The sequence below is a fragment of the Grammomys surdaster genome, unplaced genomic scaffold (assembly GCF_004785775.1).
Source record: "Grammomys surdaster isolate TR1022 unplaced genomic scaffold, NIH_TR_1.0 251, whole genome shotgun sequence".
Lineage (NCBI taxonomy): Eukaryota > Metazoa > Chordata > Mammalia > Rodentia > Muridae > Grammomys > Grammomys surdaster.
The window spans coordinates 1,537,444-1,549,935 of NW_021604692.1; the positions used below are offsets into that span (position 1 = coordinate 1,537,444).

The 12,492-nt window shown below is 39.0% G+C and overlaps 1 protein-coding gene across 5 annotated transcripts in view; it reads left to right on the plus strand.

Moving 5' to 3' along the window:
- Positions 1-12,492, plus strand: part of Csnk2a1 (casein kinase 2 alpha 1) — a 47,850-nt gene that overhangs the window by 17,771 nt on the left and 17,587 nt on the right. For 2 of the 5 annotated variants that reach the window (XM_028774923.1, XM_028774924.1), the window contains exons 2-3: positions 6,509-6,663; positions 9,988-10,099. In XM_028774923.1, the coding sequence (XP_028630756.1) occupies positions 6,563-6,663; positions 9,988-10,099 (213 nt within the window). In that variant the 5' untranslated portion in view covers positions 6,509-6,562. Of the gene's footprint in view, positions 1-949; positions 1,014-6,182; positions 6,201-6,453; positions 6,664-9,987; positions 10,100-12,492 lie in introns of those variants that run through there. The other 3 variants (XM_028774921.1, XM_028774922.1, XM_028774920.1) reach the window with 3 other exon arrangements.

The following is a 12,492-nucleotide window of genomic DNA, read 5'->3' on the forward strand; positions in this document are numbered from 1 at the left end:
TTTGAAGACTGAGAGTATGGGAATATGTGGTAGGGAGCAGAGAATTCCAGCTGGGAATGGCAGTATACACCTGAAATCAGGAAGCTGAGGCAGGAGTTTGGAAGTTAAAGCGGAAGGAAGATACAGAAATAAAAACCTGGAACTTCAAAAGCCAACCACCTTGACTTTGAATCCTACCTTCTTTTGTAGTGGGTATTCTTCAGTTAGTCTGAATTTATTTAGACTGTTTTATTATTTGTTTTTTTGGTAAGATAGATTTGAAAGGTGATGTTTGCTTCATAGAATTGTTTGAATTGAACTGGTTTGGTGGCTCATTGGGTAGAGGTGTCTGCTACTAAGTTTGATGACTTAAGTTTGATATCTGGGACCTGCATGATAGAAGGAGAGAACTAGCTCCTGCAAATTGTCCTCTAACCTCCACACATGAACTCAGATAAGCATACACACACACACACACACACACACACACACACACACACACACACACACAATTGAGTATTTAAAGCTGAGAACCCCTTTTAGCCCTAGACTTCTGGTTCCTAATTGCCCACTCAGAATCTCCATTTGCATGTCTCAAAGCCATTTTAAATTTATATCCAAAACTTGTCTTGTGAATTTTTACCTATCTTGTATATGACATGATACCAACAATATATTCAAATAGAAATGAATTTTCCAGTCTACCCAGAGCTGTCTGTTTTGCAGTTAATTCTATGCAGAGGATTTTTTGTGGACGTGGAGTCCAGCCGTTTATGCTGCTACTAGATTAGATTGAGCTGGATTGGCTTTTCTCACATAGGTATTAAAACAGCCTCTGCCTCCTAAATCCTGCTCATTAAATTTCTGCTTGAACTGTTTTAGTGAACTTCTGTCATCAGTCCACAGGTAAGTCTTTAAGCATTTAACTTAGCTCACGCTTGATCATCCTTGGGTTCTCCTGCCTTTACAGATTCAACCAATCATGGATTGAAAAAACTGTATTCAGAAAAACAAGTTACATCTGTACTAAGCAGGTAGAGACTATTACTGTCTAACCCATATATTCTAACAGCTTTTTATGTAGCAGTTACATAGACCCGAGTATTATGTACATTAAACATTATATTATAAATAATCTGGGTAATAAAATTCTGGGTTTGTTTTTTTTTTGTTTTGTTTTTGTTTTTTCTTTAATTTTTAACAGTCTCATGTAGCCCAGACTAGCTTTGAACTGTCAGTCCTGCTCCACCTTCATAATTGCTGGGGTTATAGGTATTGTCACTGTACCTAGCCCAGTGTCACTTTATGTAAGGATTTGGAGTTCCTTCAAAGTTTGGTATTTGCTGGTGGTTGATCCTGGAGCCAGTCTCCTGCAGAAGCCCAAGGGGGAATGGTAATCCAAAATGGATTCATATGTACATGAGTGTTAGACACGAGAGGAAATTTATGAAGAAACCAAGCCAGCAGTTGAGAAACATGGTCTGTCTTTGTTTCCTTTTGTTAGATTTGTGTAATATACATGTAGAAGTTACAGAGGTGCAAACGAAATACTGATTCAGGTATTTATCTCATACAACACCTGGTTTTTCATGTCCTATTTACCACATCCCTGTTGTTTCAACTCTAAATGCCAGTCGTTAACTGAAGTGAAGCACCACAATTCAGGAAACCCAGTCAGTTTATTCTGATACTCTGGAAGAAGCCAACCGTGTGAATGTCTTTTATTGTTATTCTAAAGGTGAATAGCATTTTATAGATGATTTGCTGTGTGTGCCAGTAAACCATGGTGCTGTTTGGTTTTATTTATTTATAGATAGGATCATCCTCACTATGTGGTCCATGCTGCCCCTTAACTTGCAGTGATTTTCCTGCCTCAGCTTGCTAAGTGCTGGGATTACAGGCTTTTCCTACTTACTGCACCTGCTTAAAGCATGTCATGGGAGGGCTATGACAGCGAACTACTAGTCCTCTCTTGTCTCCAGAGTGCTGTGATTAAAGGTTTAGTTGCCCAGATTGGGAGGTGCTTCATTTCTGTTGCTGTGATAAAATATTCCAATGGGGGCACTATAGAGATGCTCAGTGGTTAAGAATTCCTAGCACCCCCCCACAAACATCTCTAACTCCAGTTCAAGGGGAACTAGTACCCTCCTGGCTAATTGGACACCAGCCATGTATGTGATTGTGTGACACATACATACACATATATACACAGTATATATACTGTAGGCAAAATATAAATAAACGTAAGTAAATCTAAATGTGCTGTTTTTTGGATTTTCAAGACAGAGTTTCTCTGTGTAGCCCTGGCTATCTTGGAACTTGCTTTGTAAACCAGGCTGTCTGAGAACTCAGAGCTGTTTCCCAAGAGCTGGGTTAAAGATGATATCTGGCGTCTAAAAAGAATGTTTATAAAGGAAAAAATCCCAAGAAAGAACAATTTGGGTGAAATAGTTTATTTTAGCTTATATTTTTGGGTTATAGTGCATCATTGTGGGAAGTTTGAAGCATCTAGTCATAATACCTCCACTCTTATACAGTTCAGGACACAGTGCCTGTCTTAAGATATTTCTTCACAGACATGGTCCCTAGACCAGCCTGTGTAGACAGTCCTTTATTGAGACTCTAACCAAGTGACTCTAGGTTATGTCTTTATATGTATGCATTTTGCCTGCATTCATGTCTGTGCACTGTGCGTGTTCAGTGTCCATGGAGAGGCCAGAAAAGGACATTGAATACCCTGGAACAAGAGTTACAAATGGTCAGGAATGTGGGTGTTGGAGACAAAACTCAGGTGCTCTGCAAGAGTAGTGAGTGTTGTCAATACTGAGCTATTTCTCTAGCTCCTTCTGTCCTTTCATCCCTTCTTTCCTTTTTAAGGATTTATTTTATGAGTACGTATGGTAACCATGTAGCTTGTGTCTGGTGCTTGGAGCCATTTCTTCAGCCTTAATTTTCTTTTTAAAAAAGCCCTGTGTAGATGGAGGTCAGAGGGCAGGCCAGGTTGTTAGGTCTGTTCTGAAGCACTTTCCCTGCTGAGCCCTCTTCCTGACCCCGGGGCATAATTTTCTTAGTTCTTCATATATTCTAGATATTAATCCTTTGTCGGGTGATACTAAGGGTTGTGATGGAGTTTCAATTGATTTTATAATGGGTATGAGGTTGGGATTCAGTTTAATTCTTCTAAGAGTGACTGGATAAACTCACTATTTTAAACTTTTATTATAAATGGTTTCAAAATTAAATGTGAGACAAAGATTAATAGTATTATTGATGTGACACCAAAATTGTAGACAACAGAATGGATGACACTCTGGGATAGATATTTCTTTGATTAAAGTGATAAAAATCACCAATAAACACACGAAAGAATAGGAATGGCCCTAACCTTTAGGAAAGTACAAATTGGAATCAGCATTTGGGTGGCAGAAGTGGGAGGATTGTAAATTCAAGGCCAGCCTGGGTTGTATAGTGAATCCTATCTCAAATCTCACCCCAGGCAATGGTAACTCAAAATCTACCCTGGGTGGTGGTGGCACATACCTTTAATCCCAGCACTTGGAAGTTAGAGGCAGGCAGATAATCTGAATTCTAGGCCAGCCTTGTCTACAAAGCAAGTTTTAGGACAGCCAGAGTTACAGAGAAACCCTGTCTCGGAAAAAACAAAAAGACCAAACCAAACAAAAAACCAACAGATTACCACAAGTCAACAGTTCTGAATCGATAGCAAGGTTTCAAATATTCTATACCCATGTGCATAGCAATACCATTCATGGTAGCTAAAATGTTGACTCAGGTCAAGTGTACAGGCCAACAGATGAATAGATAAGCACACTATGTAAATGCAGTAGAGTATTATTCTCCCTCAAAGAATGAAATTATAAGGCATTCTAGAGGGTGAACCTTAAGACACTGTACTAGAAAATAGACCAAATGTTGAAGAGCAAATAGAAAAGTAAAGCTAGGTACAAAATATGGGCGTTCATTTTCAATGGAAATACAATTTCAGTTTGAAAGTTTCTAAAAAATAGGTGGTGAATTGATAGCTGCGCAAGATTATGAATATAACCAATGCTACTAAGTTGCACACTTACACATGGCTAAAATGATACACTTCTGTATTTTTATATTATAAATGTCTGACAGTGTATAAGATAAATTCAAAGAACACTGGTGTCCTTGTAATTCAAGTTGCCCCTTTTTTGGTTTTCTTCTTTTGGGGGTTGGTTGTTTTGGTTTGTGGTTTTTTGGTTTTGGGTTTTTGTTACTCTCCTTCCCTCCCTCCCTCCCTTCTTTTCTTTTCCTTTCTTTTCTTTTCTTTTCTTTTCTTTTCTTTTCTTTCTTTCTTTTTGTATTTTCAAGACAGAATTTCTTTGTCTAACAGCCTTGGCTGCCTGGAACTCCTTTGTAGACCGAGCTGGTCTTGAACTCACAGAGATCTGTCTATGGCTTTGCCTCCCAAGTGCTGGGTTTAAAAGGCATGTGCCACCATACACCTACAGTTATATTTCTAGCTGCCTTTTTTTTTTAAAGGCTTATGTATGTAAGTACACTGTAGCTGCCTTCAGACACACCAGAAGAGTGCATTGGATTCCATTAAAGATGGTTGTGAGCCACCATGTGGTTGCTGGAAGTTGAACTCAGGACCTCTGGAAGAGCAGTCAGTGCTCTTAACCTCTGAGCCATCTCTCCAGCCCCCATTGGGGGGTGTTGGGTAGGGGGTGTTTAGCTTAGCTTATTATCTGTCTGTGAATGCACCAGTGTATATATTTGTGTATGTGTGTGTGTGTGTATGTGTGTGTCTGGTGTTTGACTTAGCTTATGTCTGTGTATGTGCCAGTGTACATATTTGAGTGTATATGTATGTGCAGTTGTAGCCAGAGAATAAACAACTTTGGGTGCTCTCTTGATACATTGACCTCCTTTTTGAAATAGGGTCTTGATTGGCCTCGTGCTCACCAGTTTAGGGCTGCACTATCTGAGTAGCAGAGCCTCAGAAATCCTGAATGTATCTCCCTAGTGCTAGAATTACAGGTATATACCACCACAAGTAGCTGTTGAACCATCCTTCCAGCCCCTACCCAATCTAATATTTTGTAGTGTATATTTTCTCATTTATGAGTGTGCTCTTATGTATATATACATGTGGGCACACCTAGTTATTTCAGAAATTTTTCCTGATATGGTTACATATCAACTTCGTAATTTTATATTAGTATAAATCTTTAATTTGCCTCTGTCTCATTTTGTCAGTATTATCTATGACATCTTTTTCCCTGAGACCCAACAATTAAGAGAAGTATGTTAACTTCTCATGTCTCTTTTGCTTCCCTTTTGATTTTTGGTTGTGCATGATGGCGGTATTGTTTTGAGACAGGGTCTTGCAATGTAACCTTGACTGGCCTGCATCCTGTGTAGACCAGACTGGCTCTTGAATAAAGTTAGGTATTAACCAGAAAACTGCGTATGTCTCTCTGAAGTTATCACTTGGAAGACCCAGTACATTTTTATGAAATGTGCAGTACAGGGATCAGCAAGTGTTGTGGGGATTTCAGTGATAGAAGACAAATGTCAGGGAGGATATTTGATTTGATAGCATGGGTATAAAAATAAATGTACTGTTTTTCCCCCAGATTTTGTTGTTGACTTGTGTTTTTGTTTTGTGGGATTTGTTTTGTTTGTGGGTTTTTGCTGTTTTGTTTTTGAGACAGTCTCATGTTGCCTAGGCTGGCAACTTGATAAATAGGGCTAACCCTGAACTTTCTGTTTCTTCTGCCTCTTCCTCCTGTGTGCTAGGCCCTTTTCTAAAGATACATGTTTGTCTGTAGTTGTTTCTTTTGTGATGGTGTGTCCCATCCAAGTTGGCCTCAAACTCCATATAGATAATGACCTAGAAATCCTAGGCCACCTTCTAAGTGCTACGATTATAGGTGTCTGCTGCCACACCCTGTCAGCAGTTTTTTTTAAGTTTGTTCTGTTTTTAGTTTTGAAATCAAGTTTATCTCAATTTTCTGTATAAACACTGGCATTGCTATTGCATCTACTCAGTGCTGTTTTTATTTTCCAGGCTTTCTTACAAAGACCCCAGTGAGCTGATTCACTGGTAAACTCTACCTTTAAAAAATTACAGCCAAGCCGGTCAGTGGTGGCTCAGGCCTTTAGTCCCAGCACTTGGGAGGCAGAGGCAGGTGGATTTCTGAGTTCCAGGCCAGCCTGGTCTACAAGTGAGTTCCAGGGCAGCCCGGGCTACACAGAGAAACCCTGTCTTGAAGACTATTCAAACATTATGCAGCTTATAGGCAACTTTGCAGATTTGATTAGGTTCGGTATCAGTTCTAGCACAGCTGGGACATTTTAGCACAGATGTATATTTGAGACCATTATTTTTAGTAAAATAGTTTTCTTGGCAATATACTTTGAAAAAATAATATATTTTTGCCTTTTTTTTATTTATCTTTTTACATTTTGTTTCTTTAGTGTGAAGAAAAAGGGTCTGAAACAAAGTTTTACCAACTTCTGCTTTTGAACACAGTGATTACCAGATCTTCAAACATCAAGTTCAGCTTTGTCCGTCAACCTGTCTGACATGTCGGGACCCGTGCCAAGCAGGGCCAGAGTTTACACAGATGTTAACACACACAGACCTCGAGAGTACTGGGACTATGAATCACATGTGGTGGAATGGGGGTAATTATTTCCATTTACTTCTGTACTCACCCAAAGTGATATACCTTGTAGAGTTGTTGACTGTGTTAGCAAGCCTTCCCTGACCTGTCCAAAGCTCAAGGACAAGGATAAGCTGGCTGATTTGGTAGCCCAAAGCCTAGTTTGTAGGTTTGCAAGTGGATCACAAGTATGGGGCTTGCCTGGGATTCTGCGGTGAAGGTGAGTGTGGCTCCTTCGAATTCAAGAGAGGTGAGAGGCTTTGAATTACCAAACTCTTAACTATGTGCAGCATTGTGGGGACTAGAGTTCTGTCCCATAGTGATAATAAAGGCTGAGAAACAGGATTTAAACTTTTATCCTTCCCATGCCCTTTGTCCCTTTCCATGGGCCTTTCCATGACTCTTATCCTAGACCCCTGGAGTACATGGAAATGCATTCTCAAAAGCTATTGTTTCCTTCAGCAGCCATGTTTACCATCAAATGAGGCTCATTTGAATGTTTGTATTTCCTGTCTGAATATGACATTTAATTGAATAGTTTTGTCACTTTTGTGATATAAGCATTTGATAGTTGAATACAAATATAAAGCAATTTTTAAATTGCTATACACACACACACACAAAGTGTTACTATGTACATATAACTGACTCTAACTCAACTAAATGTAGAAATCTGAGAAGCTGAGGCCACATGACCTTGAATTATTGGTCAACCTGGGCTTGTAAACCTTGTTTCAAAAATAAAATGTTAACTCCCATATACTGTATTTTATTTCTGACTGCATGTGACTTTCTATACTCTGTAAGTGGTTAAAACTGTCTCCCTGAAGTGTCATAACATATGTTTTCCATTCTAATATGCTGTGATATTTAACAGCAAGCAATTTTTATGCACATAAGGAAACACTCTTGTCTTAGAGATGCCATCAAGAACCTCGGTACAAACCAATAAATGTTATCACTATTTGATAATTTTATGATGTCACAGACTTTGAACTCTAGTTAAATCTCTGTTTACTGCAAGAGTCTTAAGAATCTTATCTTCAAATCAAGTGCCTTACTCATAGCTCTGCTGAAATGGTACTAGAGAGCCCCTTTGAATGTTGTTTAGTGCTATTTGCTTGTTTGTATTAGTTTATATGCCCTTGTATGAGAGAACAGAAGGAGACTGGATAATACTGTCCATTGTCCAAGTTCATATTGTCTTTTCTTTCTCCTTTTAACTGCTTGAGAAAAATGAATGGCTGATAACGGTACATACTGTATTATAAGAAGAAATAGAATTTAGCACCCCCCCCCAATTACTTAGCATAAAACCTAGGACCTTATAGAGCTTAGGCAGATACTCAAATTTTCTTTCTAGCCCAGGATGACATTGAATTTGTAGTCTTCCTGCCTCCACTCTCCAGAGCTGGGATTGCAGGGGTGCACCAGCACGCTCAGGTTATCCATCAGAGACGCATATGTGTGATAGAGTATTTTTAACTGAGCTACCTTTCAGTCAAGTTTTTCATCTTATTTTATTTCATGGGAGGTGTGTTAATTATTACACATTGTTTATTTGATGATGAGTCTTGGGAAAGAGTAGTGTATGGGACTTTCTATGTAGTGTATGGGACCAGAGAATCGAACTGGGGTCTTCTATAGCAAGGACCTTTACCTTCTGAACCATCTTGCTTGCCAGTCCATATTTATTTATTTTAAGATTTACTTATTTGAGATATATATGCATGTTTTGCCTGATGTCCTTAGAGATCAGGACATGGGGTCGGGTCCCCTAGAATTGAAGTTTATAGATGGTTGTAAGCCACCATGTAGGTGCTGGGAACTGAAGCTGGGTCTTCCCCCTTTAGCACTAAGTCATCTTTCCAGCTCCATTTTCTTGGGGGGGGGGGGGAGATGTATTTTGAGACAGATTTTCGTGTACTTAGGATGAGCTTTAACTTCTGTTCATCCTGCTTTTACCTCCCAAGGACTAGGGTTTGTTACTATAAGCATGTGCCTCCAGCTCCCACTTTATTTTTTATTTTGAGATAATGTTTTTGTAGGTTAAATAGGCTGAGCTTGAATTCACTCTGTATCCTAGGCAAACCCTAAATTTGTTGTCATACTGCCTCAGCCTACCAAATGTCTGGGAATAGGTGTGTACTGTCATATCTAGTAGAGTTACTAGTAGCCTTATTGTTTTGTTATTGCTTGCTTGCTTGTTTACTTTTTATAGTAAGCCTTAATTTTGTAGCCCAGGCTAGCCTCAGACTTGGTATTTCCCTTCCCGAGTCTCCTGAGTCCTGGGATTACTTTTTCGTGCCCCTGCAACCAGCCAGGCCTCCCAAAGAAAGTATGTTTATTGTTAATTAGAGCACAAGCCTCTAAGTAAGCATCAGGGAAGAGGAAAATGATTAACATGCCTTGTTATTTGTTTGCTCTGTCTATAAGCTCTAATGTTCCTATTAGTTAATAGAGTGCAGGACCCCTATGGTTCACTATTGCGAATTTCGTTGCAAGCTTTATTACATGTCAGATCTTGTCCTGAAGGACAGGTGAGAAATCAAACCTATATATATTTATATATGGAAGCCATTTTGTAGAAAAGAGGCCCAATAAGAAAGGGCTGCTTCCAGGTGTATCTGTAACACTCTTACATCATTTGTTGAGTTCTAAGTGCCAACAGTGGACCAGGTAGTATGAAGCAAGAATACATACAAATCTGTTATTGAGGGGAAAATAGCATGCTTAAATCCCAATACAAGCTAACTATGTGCTCTGTGCCATTAGTACATAACAGTTTGAGATTTAAAAAGATTTGAGAAAGCTTACCAACAACAACAATAATAATAAGACAGGATCTCATACAGCCTAGACCAGCTTTGAACTATGTAGCTGAGGATGACCTTGAGCTCCTGATACTCACCTCCTGAATGCTAAGAATATAAGTGTGTATCACCATGTCTGGTTTACATGGTGCTGGGGATTGGACCTAGGGCCATGTGTATGATAGGTCAGTGCTCTGCCAATTGAGCCATAGCCTCAAATTTGTCTGCCTTTTTTTTTTTTAATATCTCTTGTGTTACATCTACTGGTAATAGAGTTGTCTGTCCCTTTATCTCTTCATTTTGTGTATGTGTGTGTTTCTTTTTCTCTCTCTTCAGTCATCTGTAGATCTGTAGCCCAGGCTATCAATAAGCTTTCTATAAACAGACCCGGATGATCTTGAATGCAAATATTCCTGTGTTCACTTCCAAGGCTGGAATTACAAGCGTGTACCACCATGTCTGGCAAAACTACAGTTTTAGAAAATGGAAGATTTGATATTTTGAAATGATCGTCAATTTGTTTTTATCCACAGAAATCAAGATGACTACCAACTTGTTCGAAAATTAGGCAGGGGCAAGTACAGTGAAGTGTTTGAAGCCGTCAACATCACAAATAATGAAAAAGCTGTTGTTAAAATTCTCAAGGTGAGTCTAAGAAGAGAAACAATGTCGGAGGGGCTGGAGAGATGGCTCAGATGTTAAGAGTACTGAATGCTTTTCCAGAGGTCTTGAGTTCAATTCCCAGCAACCACATGGTGGCTCACAACCATCTGTAATGGGATCCGATGCCTTCTATTGTGTCTGAAGACAGCTACAGTGTATTCATATATAATAAATAAATCTTTAAAAGAAACAGTTATTTGAAATGTGGAATCTATACATATAGATACCTTTTTATACATGTCACTTAAAAAATATATTTTTTTTAGTAGTTTAGCCTACCCATTATATTCTCTGAAGTCAGTAAAACATATGATATTAGCTTGACAGATCGAACCTAAAGTAAGAGAAGGAATAGTTAGAATGTGGTCAAAGAGGGGAGTAAAAATGCAGGCTCCTCTTTCCCAAGTTTACAGTGCCCATGTCCTGTGCTTACAGTTACGTCCTATGCTTTTGTTTTCAATAAGCAAATCATTATCTCTGTAAGGATAAGAAAGGCAAACAGATGACATTAGTGTAATTAATGTGGTATCACCACCTGCACTTCAACTATATGAATGGTTAGGACTAAGACAAACCTGGAGGTGCATGCCTTGTCAGAAAGAGGAACTGTCTGGGCATGTGACATGCTGGTAGAATGCTTGCTTAGAGTCTGGAGGCATTGGGTTTGATTCTTAGTGCTACAAGAAGGAGAAACAGACAAAATAACAGATGAGAATATTAATCAGAAAAATGCTTGCTATGCAAGGCTAAGGACCTGGATTCAGGTCCCCAGTAACCACCTAAAAAGCCAGTTATAACAGTATGTGCCTGTAAGTTCCAGCACTAGGCATGTAGAGACTGGAGTGTGTATGCCTGGGACTTGCTGGCCAGGCAGGCTAATCATTACTCAGATTTAATGAGAGACCGTATCACAAAAGATGGAGGACTGGCAACGTGGCCCATCAGGTAAAAGATGGTTACAGCCAAGACTGACAGTTTCAGTTTAGTCTCCTTAAGTTGTGCTTTGATCTCCATGCACATGCCATGGGGTTTATTGATAAGTAAATAAATGTTATATATAACATTTATAACAAATGTAATGGAGAAGCAATTGAGGAGATGCCCAGCTTTTACATTCACACACATATATACATGCACATGCACATACACACACCCTCCCCTACAAAAGAAATGGAAATAGTTGCTTCTTAGGTGCAGGTGACTAGTGTCATGTAACAGGGCAGGTCTGGTGTTTCTAGAAAACCATATGTGCATTCTGATGTTTTAAAATGTTGACTCTAGAATGAAGAGATGACTCAGTGGTTGAGGGCAGTAGCTGTTCTTTGGAGTACCTGGCTTTGATTCCTAGCCTTCATTGCAACTTATAACCATCTTGAACTCTACTCCTAGAGGAGCTGATGATTTCTTCTGTCCTCTTAGGGTATCAGGCACACATGCACAATGTACATGCAGGCAAAACACCCATACATCATAAAAATTTTAAAATAAATTTTTGCTCAAGGTTGTTTGAAATATCACACAAGTCATGTTTAGCCAGTGGGCTGTCAATATGCAACTTGTATTGTTTTTTTTTTTTTCATGCACTGCCTGCTGAGCCGCACTATCCTGGAGACTCACCTCACCTGACTGTTGCTACTAAGAAATAGATGTTTCCAAACACTTTGCATTTGTAGTACCTTCCTTGTCTCTCAATCTTTTAATGGTAGTCTAAAGCTATAACAAAAATGCACAACTAATAGTTTTAGCTATTAACCATTTTAAAAGACATTTTATTCCTTTAAAGTACATTTAGGAAGCAAAGCAGGAACATTGGTATGAGTTAGAAGCTACTTGGGCTATAGGAAGACTGTACAGGAAGGAATGAAGAAGACCCATTCTTTTCCCCTAATATATTAAAAACTTTATTTTAACATTATTTACTTATTTTGTATCTCTGGAAATAAGACAATTTTTCAAGAGTCAATTCTCTTATCACACAGACTCAAGGAATGAATCTCAGGTCAGCAGTGTTGGTGGCAAGTGCCTTTATATGCTGAGCCTTCTCTCCAGCGCCATTGATAGTTTGTTTTGTTTTGTAACAGAGCCCTGGTTGTCCTGGACTTGCTTTGTAGACCAGACTAGCCTCAAACTCACAAGAGAGCCACCTGCCTCTGCCTCATGAGTGCTGGGATTAAAGGTTGTGCCCCTCTATGTCCAGCCCAAAAGATGGTTTTCTTTTCTTTTTTTAGATTTATTTAGTTATTTATTTAATATATATGAGTACACTAACACTGTCAGAAGCTTTTTTGTATTACTGTAACTTTGAGATGTACTAGGAAATACTTGGTTTGGTTTGGTTTGGTTTGGTTTGGTTTGGTTTGGTTTGGTTTGGTTTG